Genomic DNA, 16,382 nt, shown 5'->3' with positions numbered 1-16,382 from the left:
CCAGTCAAACATGTTACTGCAATTTTGGCACACACATTTCTCTGAAATGGGACAAAATTTAACCAGGAGACTTTGTCACAAGACACAACAGATCTCACAAAGCCCATTTTAACCCTTAACTCAATTTTGACCAAATGCGTAGTACTGTGCTTTCGCTTTGTAGGGCAGTATATTATATTGCATTGTTGTCTAAAGATCCTTCTAAAATTTACACACTGCACCTTTAAGCACCTTTATTTTTGAGAGCGTATAATGCATGAATTTTTGTTGGAATTTTTTGAGTCGTTTTGACAAATGAATGCATGTCGTACATGAATAACAGCTTACACATTCTGAAGACCATCTACTTTTGGGTTCCCAAGAAGAAAGAAAATCATGCAGGTTTGCAACGACGTGAGGGTGAATGAAGTGTATGACATCATTGCAAATGCTTGAAAACTATATTTCATCAATCAAACCCATCATTGCTGGAGTGAATTACTGCCTATTTTACTGCCTTTACATTTCATTTCCACTTTTGATGTATAGAAATCCAAGCTTGCTGAAGGATATTTGGCCTCAGAGGCTGAAGCTGAGGCGACTGGAAACAGTTCAGCGCAGAGGAAGCCAACATCTCAGACGCATAACACAGATGATATCTGAGCAGACATGCCTCTCTTCCTCCATTACCATTAGCGTAGAAGAGAAGAGAAACACGCCATGAAGGTGAAGAAATGAGACTTTATACATTACGCATGTCGTGTTGAGACCTGCAGGAGAAAAGACACAGGCATGATGATACTAAAGGTATCAATATCATGGTCTGATACCAATCGCTGTACCATCGGCAAAATACTTTTATGTAAAGGGCAACCTTGAGAGATAAAATGTAACAACTTCAATCTTTATAGCAAGAGCGGAGAGACGTATTTTCCTGATTATTGACCCCGTTTTACTGTGCACACAACAAGTCTTTTGTTTCACGGGAAAGTGAAAGTAGGCCACAACACGATTAAAGGCTTTTATAGTTTGTATTGATTAGTGTAACTTCTTTCAACTATCATAAAGCTCCTACATGTAAACAGTATAGGTGTAGAGTGCAGTTAAATGGGCCGTGACTGCGGAAACAGATTATAATCCCCCGGTTTCACAACGCTTAAGGTTATCCTGGACCAAGCTGTCTCAACAGAAAATAACATGCACTGACAGATCATAAAATATGCCAGTGCCATTGATTAGGGAAGTACTTTTGGGAGGGCAGTGGGGGCACTGCCCCCCCATACCAAAGCCAATTATGATATTGTCTGAGCTATTAATGAAATAAAAGTGTGAGAATTCATATTTTATTTGTCTTATCTTAATATTTTAAGGGATAGACTGAGAAACTTCATGCTAAAATAGTTTTGATTAGTTTAAACCATGATTAAAAGCCTGAAGCCGCACTTTATCGCTAATCTCACCTCCCCAGTGACAGCTTTGTACCTTATTTTGAGATTGCAGGGTGTGAATTTAAAGAAAGTAAGTGACATAAATGTAAGATTTATGCTTATAAGTTGCCTTAGAAATAATCTTCTGTTTGAAATAACATTATCAATTATGAACTATTATTAAATAATAAATAATAGATTGGCCATTGCTTTTTTTAGATGTGTTAGTTTTATGTCTCCTGTATCACTCAGTGAATTAATCAATACATTCAGTTATTATAAACAAAGTGAGTTTTATATGTGACCACAAAAGGAGCAAAGGTATATTGCAGCAATAGCCAACAATACATTGTATGGCTCAAAACACTTATGCCAAAAATAATTAGGATATTAAATAAAGATCATATAGCATAAAGATATTTTGTGAATTTCCTATGTAAATATATAACAAATTAATTTAGCAATATGTGTTGCTAAGGAACTCATCTGGACCACTTTAAAAGTGATTTTCGCAATATTTTGATTTGCATCTTTGCAAAATATTGTCCTTACAAACAACCTTATTTATTCAGATTATCACATTTGACAATATTTGACCCTTATGGTTTTGTGGTCCAGGGTTACATATAAAATGGATCAGGCAGGTGAAACCTTAAACATCAAACTTGCACCAGTTCCTTTAAAAAAAATCACTTGAAATAAAATGTCATTGGAATATAAAATGCAAAAAAAAAAAAAAAAAAAATTAAACAATATATATATATATATAATATTTGTGAATATAAAGAAATCTGTGAATATTTATCTTATCAATAGCTAGACAATAATCACTCATTAAGCGTATTGCATGAGCAAAATAACGCATTATAATTTATACATCATTGTAGTGTAATACAAACCAGTTGTGAATCCCTACGACTCTACACTTTCAAAACCTTCCCACTCACTTTCATTGCTAAAGTTTCTTAACAATTTTATCACACCTGTTGATTATAGATACGGTAGGATAGTAAATCTAGTGTGTAAAGATAAAGTTCCTGGTACACTTAATCATACATCCCTCAATACAATGCTATAAACATAAACTCTGTTCAAAAACCTAGTGAGCTACAGGCCTGTGTAGTGTTTCAAAAAGTTAGGACGCTGCCAAATAGCTCAGTAGGAACTGGAACAGAGCCTTTAAATGAGAGCAACATCTGTGTGTGAAGAGGGTAAATAATGACAATTATTCCCATTCGGAGCATTGAACCAGCAATCCGTCATATAAAGCAATGTGAGTCCGGAAACAGGAAATGTCACGGGAAGCACAGGACAGAAGACAAGAAGCGCTGAACTTCAATCTGTCCATGTTGTAATGTGTGCTCGGAGTGACAGCACTCAAAGCTTTATGAAGACAGTACAAGGAGCCACGGCACTCAAAAATTGCAATATGATTGGCTGAAACACCTGGGCAGCTTTCCCTCAGGTCCTCTCTTAGCTTTGTTTAGCCTCTTAAATGCTGGTAATGAAAAACAAAATTAATTAATACATTTGGAAGGGTGACATGAGTTTTCAATATTGTATACTATATTTTTATTTTTATATTGATGCGCTTTAATCTTATCACCAAACACATTTATTATTCACAGCTTGTCAGTCTTTTAAGTTATTGTACGCACCGTCCTTTTTGAGTCAGCAGGCATCCCGTCTATCTTGCGCATCAGTTCCTTCACCCATTTTTCTCTGGGATCAGCGCAGAACTTACGCCCATGTTTTAATGTGAAGCTGCCGAGAAAATGTATTTATTTATAAGATAAATGGATGGATAGATGGATGGACTGATGAATAGTTGGATGAATGAAAAGTTACTCACATAGTAGCTGAAATGTTGCAGCCTCCATCCATCTCCTGTTTTCTGTAGCTGATCACTTTGCTCCTCATTGAATGTCTGACTTTCTTGACGTACTTCAGACAGCAGTCCTCATACGTGCCTATATAACAATAAAAATACATTTGCAACACATTTGATGACCAACTAAATGGAGTATCACAACTTTACAGGTTTTCAAATGGATTTTAATTGAACATAGCTCAATTATAAAAAAAATTGATCAGTATATTAATTTTGAGTTTGATGTTATTGTAAATCTAGCACATGTGTATATCGTGGACCATATCAAAGCATAATGCTTGTAAACAGTTCAGTGTACTTTTGTATATACAAAAGCATTAATATTGTAGTAGTGTTGATGGCAAACTTGGCAAAATGATCTGTTCTTTATGGCAAAAAATATATTTTTTATATATAATTTTAAATATATTTAAAAAAATGACATTTTATATGATATTTAAAAAAAATCATTTTTTACCAATATATATTTTTTTGGCCATTTAAAAAATAAATATATTTTAAAGCATTTATATTCATGTTGCATTGGAAGAAAAACGTTGTATGTTACAAACCTGTAAACTTAACCGGTTTGAAAAGATTATAATTACATTTATTTTAAATGCAAAATTATACCTTTAATTTTATACATTTTATACAAACACTGTATGAGTTGTAAAATTAGAAATGTATTTGTTGCCCCTGAAACAAATTTTATATGTTAATTTAAGAAGGTTATATATTTTCAAATTAAAATGTATTTAGCATATATTTAAAACATATTTTTGGCCAAAGAAATACATTTTTTTTACCATACGGGGCTAATTCATGTAAAACACTTGCACATAATCATTTTTGTTACTTACCTTGTGCCTCTGTGAGGTACAGGAAACCCAGAAGGACGATGAAGACGATTAAGCTGAACCGCATGATATCTCAGTGTCTCTACTATAACATGAGACAGAAAATCAAGTTCACTAAACTGTACTGTACATACTAAAAACTTGAAACCACTATAAGCATTATAATCATGAAAGGCCTTTTCTTTCCTCTTAGTGAGCCTTGACCCTTGGAATCTGTCATCACATTGAGTGACAATAAAATGCTTACAACTTTACCGCTGATGCTGTAAAAAATTAACCTCAAATCTATAAACTCTATACATAAGCAATGTAAGTTCAAATCAGCTCTAAACATTGGCAATCTGCAAAATTCACTGAGTAATATTTTCCAATTACCTATTAAGAATGCTAAAACAAAAAAAAATCATGCTGTTTATTTGATTTTATATCAATAAGATAAGGAGATCTGTTAGACTTTTAAAACATTAAGATTTAGACTAAATAGCTGCTGTAAAATTTATTGCTTTTTCTTTTTTCGTCTACTCACCTGCAAGAAAAGATGAAAGTGCACGGTCTTTCCCCAAGACCAGAATTCTGTGCCCGTTTCCAAATTGCATTATATTTATTATGAGCCCAACCCTGACACCTGAGACAGGTAAAGCCACACCCATCTGACAGGTAAAAAATGAAAGCAATTGATGAGGTCAGCTTTCTCTAGAAAGTTATATGAAAGCAAGTAATGCGGTACAAAGTTTCATTTAACTTTCTCTCCTTTATTATTGTGACACAACATGGAAATTGTTTTTACACTGTAAAAAGTGAAAAGTTGGTTCAACTTAAAAAGCAACTTCAATTGGTACACCTTAAAAATGCCACTTTACTTCATTCAACTTGAAGAGCACCTATGGTCCGATTCACGTTTTTAACTTGCTTTGGTGTGTAAGTGTGTACTAGTACATGTTAATTATCAGAGGTGTATAATACTTAAGTATTTTAGTTACATTTTTCAAGCATCTGTGCTTTATCAGAGTGTTTGTCTTGGGAAAAATTTACTTTTCTTTACTAAAAAATGTTCACTACATTCTAAAGCATAAAATCATACTGTGTATTCATTATATATTGCATATTAAAATTGATTTAATGCCTAATTACATAAAAATTGTGTACTTTTACGTTCTTGAGTAAAAGTACGAAAAAAATTTTACTTAAGTAAAAGTACAAAAAATTACTAGATGTTTAATGTACTTAAATATTAAATATAAACCAAAAACTTGAAATTATGAAATGTAGTGGAGTAAAAATTATGATAAAAAGTTTTGGAATGTTTGTTTTCCAAAGAAAAACACTAATAAAGTACGAATAATTGAAAATTTACTTTTATGTAGAAAGTAAAAATACTTAAGTACTATACAACTCTGTTAATTATATGCAAGTACATACCCCAAAGTAAACGACGCTGCAAGTTATCATCTCCAACGTAAATCTCTTTTCTTGGACTACAACACACAGATTGTAGGCAACAGTTTACCTCCGGGTCTGTTGACGTAGAGAAGACCGACATTATCATAATTCCTCTTGCTTTTACTCACAGCCTGTAAATTAATTCCTGTCAGCATTGCATTGTGGGCGAATTTTTCAAACATGGTAAGGAGCGTCACATTTCTGGCTGACATCAGAGGTATTCAGACCAAACACAATGTACAGATTAGCTGGCCAATCAGGGACACAAAGCTTTTCAAATCCATGCGTTTCAGGAAAGAGGGAAATCTGGAGCTAAAAAATGTACGGTATGTGTTTTTAACCATAAACCACTTAAAAACATTGTATTTTACCAAATACACAAAATAACATTGTTTTTTAAAGCAATGAAATAGGCGCTCTTTAACGTTTTCACCTAAAGTGAAACACGTCACTAGGTGTTACCAATTAAAGTAATTTTTTAAGTTGATCCAACTTTTCACTTTTTACAGTGTAGATGTTAGGGGGTGATAACTTTTCCATCCACAGAGGTGCAAAAATCATTTGACATCCAGCTGACAGAATCACAAACTAAAGTAAAACCAGTAACAATGACATGAATCATGGATAAATTAGGATTAGGATGAAGAGTTAAGTTCAAAGTATAATGTGATTTCAGATAGCATTGCAAAAAGTTGTGGGTTCAAATCCCAGGAAACACACATTTTGGGGCAGTTTCCCGGACAGCACTGTTAGACTTAACTGTAATCTCTACAGTTACTTACCACAAAATGCCCAGTAAAATACCATAATTTTTTTCCAGTTCATTACTGTAATATGCATTGCATTATGGGTATTAACATTTAATTTACAGTGATTTACTGAATGTTTTGAATTTGCGGTAGACTGCTGTAAAACAACAGCAGTAGTGCTACTGTAGTTGAATAAAATAGTGTTATAATGACATGTGTGACCCGGGTTTGATTCCCCTTCAATGCAATATTTTTTTTAAAACTAGGTAACACAGTAAGGGTATTATACTGTAAAATGGAACTGCGGTAAAGGCATCATATTGTAAAAAACATGTACAGTTATGGTACTGTAATGGGGCAGTTACAGTAACTCACTGGCATCACGTAGCCAGTGAGTTACCGCATATATACAATAAAAAGTCTAGAAATGAGGGATCCTAGACTAAAATAAATGTCCAAACTGAAAACAACTTGCACTGACATATCTTAAAATACATCAGTGCCCTTTGTTTTGCCTACATATGCACGCAAGTAATGTTTTTAGTAAGGCATGTTTGTTAAAACTAGTTTGTAGTTAACAAGTAATGCCCAACTTTACAGCAGAAAATAATATGTTTACAGCCTGTAAGGGGCGTGAATTTTTTTGTAACTCATGCGTTTAAATTATATTAAGCCTTAAAGTTTTGCATATTTAAGGGCGTGGCCACTTGAGTGATGGGTGAACAGCCACTGCTATCACTAGAATCGAGCTAGGCGGGCGTGGTTTCAGACACCTCAGCTTCACCCAAGTCCCGCCTCTTTACCCATTATTCGGTTATTCATGAGTGATGCGTGGTGACTCGCGGCCAAGATGGCGACGACTATTTTAAGCTTCAAAAAAGCTCTTCACAAACTTATGGGTGACGTCACATACACTACGTCCATATTTTTTACAGTCTATGGTTTTTACACATGCACTAATCTGATATATTTATTACACGTTTTTAATAAAGTGTTTCTTTGTATCACTTTATATGAAGCTGACCAGCAATCTTCAATTTAAGGCTACATTTCCTTGTCTTACATAATGGCACCTCAAGGCACCAATTCTCGGTCAAGTTGTGTGTTTATCTTTGAGTTCTTGCCAGGCGTTGATGTCAAACACAAGCCACTGTGAGGCAAATTCTGGCCTTGCAGCGTGTTTTTTAAGCAACTTAATCCGAACAAATCGGTCTGTTTCAACTTGACTTCTGTCGAATGAGACTTCAAGCATTTTGCAATTCCACAGAACGCAGTGACATGAGCACTGAGCAATGCATCGGATTTCAGCATCTGAAGACACACTTGTGCTTTCATCTTAAGATGTTTAAATATCATGTTTCCCACTTTAGGAGCATTTCAGTGTGACACATATTCAGTGATAACTTACTTTTAGATTGTCAGTTTATTCATAATTGTTTTATCTAGTTTTGTTGGATTTGACTTCACACTGCGCAAGCTGTAACTTGAGCAGTAGATCTTTAAATGAAGTTCATGCACAAAAATGCATAGCAGGTGTTCATTTTACTAATGCTGAATTTCAGATTTCTAAAGTACTGAACTTATCTGCGTAATGTGTTTGCATTTATAGTCACTTTAAGGTAAATCTGTTAAAAAAAAGGTTGCATTGACTTTGTATTGCGAGAGGCTGCCTCCTTGTCATTTCTGGCTTATAACAAAAAACAGAATAATGCCTAAAAGCTGCTGTGTGACAAGATGTACAGCTAACAAACCCAAAAAAAAAACAGAAATACGTTTTTATAAGCTGTCGACCCCAAAAAACAAAAGTGGAAACAGGCAACTTTTCATACTACTATTAGTAGAACAGCGCCCACTAGGGGAAAACGCAGTCAGCAATCCACTATTTCTCCTTAAAGGCTGTGTTTTACGGCTCGACACCTAATAAAAACGTATTTCTGGGTTTTTTGGCTTGTTAGTTACACATCCTGTCACACAGCAGCTTTTAGGCATTATTCTGTTTTTTGTTATAAGTCAGAAATGACAAGGAGGCGGCCTCTCGCAATACAAAGTCAATGGAGACGGTTGGATTGTTTTCCCCCACGGTGGGCGTGGTTTTCAAATTTGCATAAATGCGCTGTCTCTATGGTAAATATTACGGCTGTCAATCGATTAAAATATTTAATCTAGATTAATCGCATGAAAAGTAAACTCGTGATTAATCCCTTAATTGCACATTTTTATCTGTTTTATATTTACTTTAAGTTAACACTTTTCAAGTTTTAAATACTCAGTTTTTTTATACGTTGGTGTGGACAAATATGGATGATTTATGCAAATGTATGTTTATTATTAGTAAAAGAGTCTGAAAGTTAAATAAAAAAGTTTAAGTTTTCACTGAGATTTAAGATTTTTTTAAGGTTCATAAACAAAATCACCGCATCCATACCATAACATCACTGGTAAAACGAATAGATTTGGCACACACAAAGTCAAAAACAATATTAATATATGTTTAATTTTTTTTCTTTATTATTGTTTGATTGACATTGAGACAAACAGCTTTAAGATCTACTGTAATGCAAGGATCTAATATAATGTTATACATCAGATATTTTTCCCCAACAGTTAATCAAACATTTATTTAAGACATAACAGATTATATCTGCATGAATTCTTGTCAAAACAGATATTTTTAAAACTGTAATTCTGTCTATGTGTGCATATATCGAAGTCACACACCTTTGTGCATGCTTCAGATGTGTCAGTCAGCACGAGGAAGATCGTTTTCGAGTCTTGTAGCTCTTAATAACTCTTTAACCATGAATCAGGTCCTGAACTTTATCTCATTTAATAACCAACCTTTTAACATCAAGCAAGTGCTGCACTGTATTTTCTAATTTTGTTTTAAAACAATAACCAAAATCTTAGACGTGCAAGTGAATAGACACGCATCATTTTAGATGTTTGAAGACTATTTACTGCCTAAGGCTCTGTCTCAATTTATCCAACAACATACTATGCCTTTGGTCAGAAATTGATCCTTCGCTAAGCCCCTCTCTCCTTACTGTTGCTATGCCGGTCAAGGATTTGCACCTGACAAGTCTATTACAATATGTACGCACCGGTGTCAGGCGTTCTCAAGGAGATAATTTGCCATTTTTGGTGAACAGGTGAAATATCTGAGAGAGCAAGAAAAAAGATACTGCAGTATGAATTTGAGGGATATATCCACAACATAATATGCAACCGATTAGAGAATAATTTATATCAAAATTAAAGCTAAAGTTTATAACGTTAGGTCTCTTCGCAAGCAGCAGTCGCCTCATACGCTGACCATTCAAATGGAAAACACGCAAATGGAGCTTTGTTTATGCACAGCAGGGTAAGGGAAATATGTGAAAATAATCTAATATTTAGGCTATAAATCAAACACAAGACATCAGCCTGACCACTTTGCAATGATAACATTTTCCCGCTTAGAACTAACCACGGGAGAGACGCGATCGGATTGGGGTACTCAGGGGTAGGCCGTCCGTTAAAATAATGCTAAAGTATTTTCAGTCAGCCTCCATCTTGCTTTCAATCATCTTATTTTACATTTAAATATATGCATTATGAACAAAGAACCGTCATTATTGGCAAGCAATGATGTACTGAGTTAGCTAGCCAGCTAACATTAGCGCCCTGCTGAAAAAAACAATAAAACCATTACAGAAAATTCTAATGGTTTTATTGGGAATTGTATTGGTTCTAATGGAATATGGCCCAAAACACACTACAGTGTATTGGTTTTTGTTGGTCTCTAATGGTTTGTATTGGTTCCATGTATTGGTTCTAATGGAATATGGCCCAAAAACACACTACAGTGTATTGGTTTTTGTTGGTCTCTAATGGTTTGTATTGGTTCCATGTATTGGTTCTAATGGAATATGGCCCAAAACACACTACAGTGTATTGGTTTTTGTTGGTCTCTAATGGTATGTATTGGTTCTATTGGTTCTATATATTGGTTCTAATGGAATATGGCCCAAAACACACTACAGTGTAGTGGTTTAATGGTAAAAGCTAATGGTTCATTGGTATTTTAATGGAAACCATTAGAATTTTCTGTAATGGTTTTATTGTTTTTTTCAGCAGGGTGTTCTCTTACATTGGCGCAAACGCGTATGTGTTTTTGTTAATCATGTCGATATTTGTTGTGAATTCCACACTGCTTGATCCACGTCTGACATTTCTCCAATTGGGTTTTAAGTTTCGGGAAGGGAAAAAATCCACCACTCCATCCTAAATCTTGGGATACCGGGTATTAGATTTACACAATTGGTATTCACAATGCTTCGGCATGTTTTCCTTGCCTGAAACCCTTACAAAAATTAACCATGGTTTTACAGTTAAAACCAAAAAACATGGTTGCTGTAGTAAAACCGTGGTAACCAACAAAATAACCATGATTTTGACAACTATGGTTTTTAAAAACAATAGTTAAACCATAATAAAACCATAGTTTGGCTGATAGTAATCAATGCACCAAAAAAACATCCCTGCTGAAAAAACAATAAAACCATTACAGAAAATTTAAATTTTTGGGGAATTTTATTGGTTCTAATGAAATATGGCCCAAAACACACTACAGTGTATTGGGTTTTGTTGATCTCTAATGGAATGTATTGGTTCTATTGGTTCTATATTGGTTCTAATGGAATATGTATCGGTTCTAATAAAATGTGGCCCAAAACACACTACAGTGTAGTTGTTTTAATGGTAAAAGCTAATGGTTCCATATTGTTTTTTTCAGCAGAGATGGTTACTACACTTTTACCACAATAAAACCATGGCTATTTTTCGTAAGGGAAGATTTTCAGACCCCCCGCGCCTGTTATGGTTGCCAACCCACGATTGGCCTGTGGTGGTTTTCAGACGTGGCTTAGCAAAGGGTCAATTGCGCGTTGTGTTTATCGCATGTTTTGACCTGCATAGAAAAAGTCAAAATTCCCAAAGATACAAAAATGGGGTCTTTCAACCACGATAGCAACCACCCAGAACACCCTAACAACCCACAACCCCAAAGCAACACCCTATAGCAACCAAGCCCTCACACCTTAGAATGCTGTGTAATAAAAACTCAAAAGATTGGATTCATTTATGCATTATAGATTTTCATTTTTAAGCTTTACCTTACACTCTTAAGATGATGCTAGAAAGGGTTATTTCAGTGATACCATTGATGAACCATTTTTTGGCTCCCCAAATAACAGTTTGATTCTGTGAAATATTGAAATAGGGTTGTTTCAAGAAATCAAAAGTGATATAATGAATAACTTGTTTAATGTTTACTTTGATGCATACGTGACTCCGCATATGATCTTAAAGGATGAATTGAAGCGTTTATTTCCCAAGCAAACTTCCCAGTATCGTGTGCCGTCTCAGGTTGTATCATGTTCTGACAGTGTTCATATTTCGAACTCTTCTGTCAGCACAACATTAAATCATGTGTTTTAAACATGTTGCCTCCATGGCGCCTCGTTTCGATTTTAGAGACACAAGAGCGCCAATATGGGAATGCGGGATCTTAAAGTGGCCATGTGATAGCTTGAGTTGTTATTTATGGGCTTTTTTGAGACAGTTATGCTTTTGTTTCTCACGAGTGTGATGTTCCAGACATCCGAAAGGTTATTTTTTGAAAGATCATCGAATTAAAAAACAAAAAATTTAAAAAATATATTTTGAATGTGTTTTATAGGTTATGTTGTGTTTTTATGTTAGGTTCTTTAATTTTCTTTTTCTTATATCATCTAATGCAGAAAACATTGATGTTCCCTTAAACAAATTAATGGATATATTTTACAGTATCAATGTAACATTTACCATGGTACAGTGATGGCAAACTATATTCCTTCCTCAGAAGCATTATAAGCCTATTCAATGTTGTAAGGATAGATTATATACATGCATGTACTGGATCGATATATATAGATTATATTGTAACACTTTATCCCACATGTTGTTCTGCCTTTTAAAGTTCAAGCTCAAGGCACATAAAAATCTCATTTGTCCAAACAGTGGCATATAACTGGCACAACCCAGAAGAGGGTGTGGAAGAGGGAAAAATGTTGGCATGTACAGCCCTCTTTCCCGTAAGAGATCAGGATGGGTTATTGGCGCTGTCGTTTAAGGACAGCACAGATGTATTTTAAACAAAAGATCACTTGAAAATGATGGTCTGCTGCCAAACGCACTAGTGCTGTTTTCTTTTGGCCTGAATAAACAAATATGCACATTGTCCTCCTCATGCTATAAGAATCCTTTACATGTTGTGCTTCTGAGGTCACTTTCTTAAAGGGGCCATGGCATGAAAATCTGACTTTTTCCATAATTAAGTGCTATGATTGGGTCCCTAGTGCTTGTATCAACCTAGAAAATTTGAAAAAGATCAACCCAGAAACTTAGTTTTGGTAAACCATTCTCTACAAGCACATGAAAAAATAGGTTGTTGAAATTTGGCTCTCCTTATGATGTCATAAGGAGCTCTTATTATAATAATACCACCCCTTAATCCAGTAATTCTCAAAATGTGGTCCGCGGACCCCTAGTGGTCCGCCAAACCCCCCCAGTGGTCCGCCAAAAGATGACCTAAACTAGGCAAGTGTTTATACAATCGTCACTTAAATAGATTTTTAATGCACTTGCAAAACTGTGATATCAGTTCTTGCCACTCTGTTTTAATAACGTAAAAATGGATCGGTGGCTAAACCAAAGAGGAGTCAAAAGAAGGATTAAGCGTCAACTGAAAGCAGCTAAAATCCACAGATCTATTAGTTTTGTTATGTACTAGTTTTTGTTTCATGTGTAAAATCCCTGTAATTTCAGTGATTTTGGACATTAAGGGGAACATTTTTTTTTAGTATTTTATTGTTACCATAAGTTACAACCATAAACTTCATATATCCACCACCTCAGTTTTAAACTAATGCCTCTTTGGAATGACATTAAGTGGGACCTAGGCTGTTATACGATGTTTAATTGCATTTTTTTTTCATATGTGCAGTTTGTTGTTCATATTAAGCTTATAACTCATTTCACATTCAAATGAAATAAAATTTATATAATAATTTCTGAACATAGCATTGCATTTTGTGTTTAAAAAATTAGTTTTTGACTTGAAACAGTTGCATATTAAACTTAAATTTAGCTTATCCTTCCTATTTTGTTGTTTTTGGGGGGCGTGTTAGAGTGGGATTCTGTTAGGTGGTCCTCAGAAAAAAATTGGAAGATAAAGTGGTCCTTGGGCATAAAAAGTTTGAGAAACATTGCCTTAATCCAACCACAGCACTGCCATTTAGTGCAGAGAAAAAAATAATTCACAGAACAACTGAGTTTCAATTTCAACAAACCACCATCATTGTGATCAGTGTTTGATCTTCATCAGCTCATTTGCATTTTAAAGGACACACCCAAAACGGCACATTTTTGCACACACCTACAAAGTGGCAATTTTAACATGCTATAATAAATTATTTATATGGTATTTTGAGCTAAAACTTCACATATGTGCTCTGGGGACACCAAAGATTTATTTGACATCTTAAAAAATTCCTGTGACATGGCCCCTTTAAATATTTTTAGGAGGAAGATATTGGTGTCATTAATCATAATCAGATCAGATTTGCCACAAGCAGAAAGACTATTTAAACAGTGCCAAAATCAGCCACAGTATTTCTGTCATAAATAATCAACTAATCTATGGGCGCACTCATATCATACCTAACCAAACTGTGCCCGAGCACGATTGTCCACCCTCCCTACTCCCCCCAGACAGTACTTTGACCGAACAAAGCCCCTGCTTTTGTCATTAGGATGTGATTGATTTGAAGAAAACAGGAAGTAAAGCACATAACACTGGAACCCATCGTGATGTTGAGTCTGTGTTTTGAGTATGTGTTTTGAAAAAAGTCAACTTCATTTTATAAGTTGTAGCAACTCATCGTCAAGATATATAATAGTAAATTGAAATGACTTGTAAATCTGAGTTGATTCAACAAAAAAAAATGAAGGCAGCAAAGATTTTTTTACAATATAGTCATGAAAGATTAAAACGGCCAAAAGAGCTGCAATCAAATCAATAAATTTTAAGTTTATTTAGGTATTTAAATAATGTTTTATTTGCCAGAAATCTTTCACATGTGGTCTACAAAAATAATGTTCTCTCAACTCATTATATCTGACAAAATTAAACTATTCTCAAGTGACATCACAAAAATGTAACCAAAAATGAAATGCACGTGTTACACTCATCTGATAAAAATAAAAAAAATAAAAATATCTATTGGAAACAGACTCTGCGATAGTCTTCAAACTTTTGATATGCCATTGAAATGGTTTATTATTTGTCTATTAAGCTTTTTGCAGACTGTATTGTGTTGTAGTTCTCGAGACCGGTCTCAAGACCACTTTTTAAAGGTCTTGGTCTCATCTTGGAATCGACTGCATTTTTACTCGGTCTCGCCTCGGTCTCAGACAAAGAGGACTCGGAATTTTATTTCAAGACCGGTCAAGACCACAACTGATGGCACATCACAAATTTTTTTTTTTTCATTAATTTTATGCAGGTTATTCAGGTTTGGCATATGATGTTGGCATTGTTTAAGCATTGTTTAAGTTTCTCCAAATGATAAGTTTTAATTTTATTACTAAAAACACCTGCATTGTGTTAAGTGGATGGCACGCCATGCAAAGACCGTTCAGAATAAATGGTTAAGTTGATTTCAGCTCTTTAGTGTTTGTTCACTTTTATTTGCATAAAGACAAAAATAAAATCCCACATATCTGCAATGCCTTTGATTATTTTATCAACTTCTCTGATGGCATACACACACACACACACACACACACACACGCTTGACTTGGTCTTGACCTGTCTTGGTCTTGATTCGGTCTCGACCCTTTAAAGTCTTGGTCTTGTCTCAGTCTTGGTCTTGGTCATGACTTGGTTTCGGTTAAGGTGGTCTTGACTGCAACACTATGTATTGGTCACTTATAAGATATTACAATTAGGCCTTGTAGATATCAGGCCTATAATGTGCACTGTTATCCTTGAACAAATAAGTATGCTTAACTGTACATAAATCCTGAAATATTCCCTCCAACACTGAAGTGTTTTAGTGCACAATTTGTACGAATTTCTCATTCATCTAGAAACTTTAAATTGAATCAATTTATCTTAGCTTCGATTCTAGCCTGTTGATTGACCTGTTTTCATCATGCATAAATTATACTGCCACTGTTAGGTCTGTGGTTTTGCTGTTTGCTGCTGGGCTTACACGGTGGTGGTACCCAATGCCATAAGTACTTGATATCTGAATGATTACAGTCTCAATAAAAATACAAATGTTTTCATTGGGCGGTACCCTTTCAAGTCTACCTTAAAAGTGCATATTAGTGTTTATTAATGTGTATATAAAGGTGCATATGGAACATATCTGTATCTACATACACATATTAGGACCTTTTTAAAAGGTACTGTTCTTGTGACAGCTTTTGTTCCTTTTTTTTTTTTTTTTTTTGAGAGTACACTGTAAAAAGTAAAAGTTGGATCAACATAAAAAAAATTACTTCAATTGGTAAAATATTGAAACATTTTTAACTTAAAGTTAAAATTTAGATTTAATTTTTTTTTTAAATTTAGGCGTTACCAATTTGATCCAACTTTTTACAGCGTGACAGCTTACTCTGTGCAAGATACAGTTAAATGCCTTAAGCGACCGACCAACATAATACAAATGCACTTTGAATACCTTATTAAGAATCGTGTATATTGGTTTTTATAATTAAAAGTGCTTCCATCATAACTGTGCCATTGGCTTTTCATCACTGCACATGTATATGTAAACACAGATCTCTTTAACTTTCTGTCTGGTTGGAATGCATAATGAAAAGTACCTTTCTGAACCTTTGATCCCCTATAATTTATATGTTTTCTCCTTCATTGAGATATCTTAATCTTTTAATCAAGAGATTATAGCTTCATTTTTCGTCTGAAATAATCACCCACATTTATCTTCATCATTTCATCAGAGGTATC

The 16,382-nt window shown here is 34.5% G+C and overlaps 1 protein-coding gene across 2 annotated transcripts; it reads right to left on the bottom strand.

Moving 5' to 3' along the window:
- Nucleotides 1–1,948: 1,948 nt before the first annotated feature.
- On the bottom strand, nt 1,949–4,684 carry LOC141362404 (C-C motif chemokine 21a-like). 2 transcript variants are annotated; one of them, XM_073864417.1, is made up of 5 exons: nt 4,663–4,684; nt 4,140–4,221; nt 3,259–3,376; nt 3,065–3,170; nt 1,949–2,904 (listed from the first exon to the last, which is right to left on the bottom strand). In XM_073864417.1, exons 2-5 carry the CDS (start codon nt 4,201–4,203, stop codon nt 2,890–2,892), a joined length of 303 nt encoding a protein of 100 aa, XP_073720518.1. In that variant the 5' UTR covers nt 4,204–4,221; nt 4,663–4,684; the 3' UTR covers nt 1,949–2,889. The 2 variants fall into 2 exon arrangements, with proteins under 2 accessions (XP_073720518.1, XP_073720517.1); XM_073864416.1 differs by lacking the exon at nt 4,663–4,684 and having other exon boundaries at nt 4,140–4,299.
- Between the last annotated feature and the right edge of the window lie 11,698 nt (nt 4,685–16,382).

This window comes from Misgurnus anguillicaudatus, unplaced genomic scaffold (assembly GCF_027580225.2).
Source record: "Misgurnus anguillicaudatus unplaced genomic scaffold, ASM2758022v2 HiC_scaffold_26, whole genome shotgun sequence".
In the NCBI taxonomy this organism is placed as follows: Eukaryota; Metazoa; Chordata; class Actinopteri; order Cypriniformes; family Cobitidae; genus Misgurnus; species Misgurnus anguillicaudatus.
Note: the sequence above shows the minus strand (reverse complement) of the source record. Positions and strands in the feature narration are given on the sequence as shown.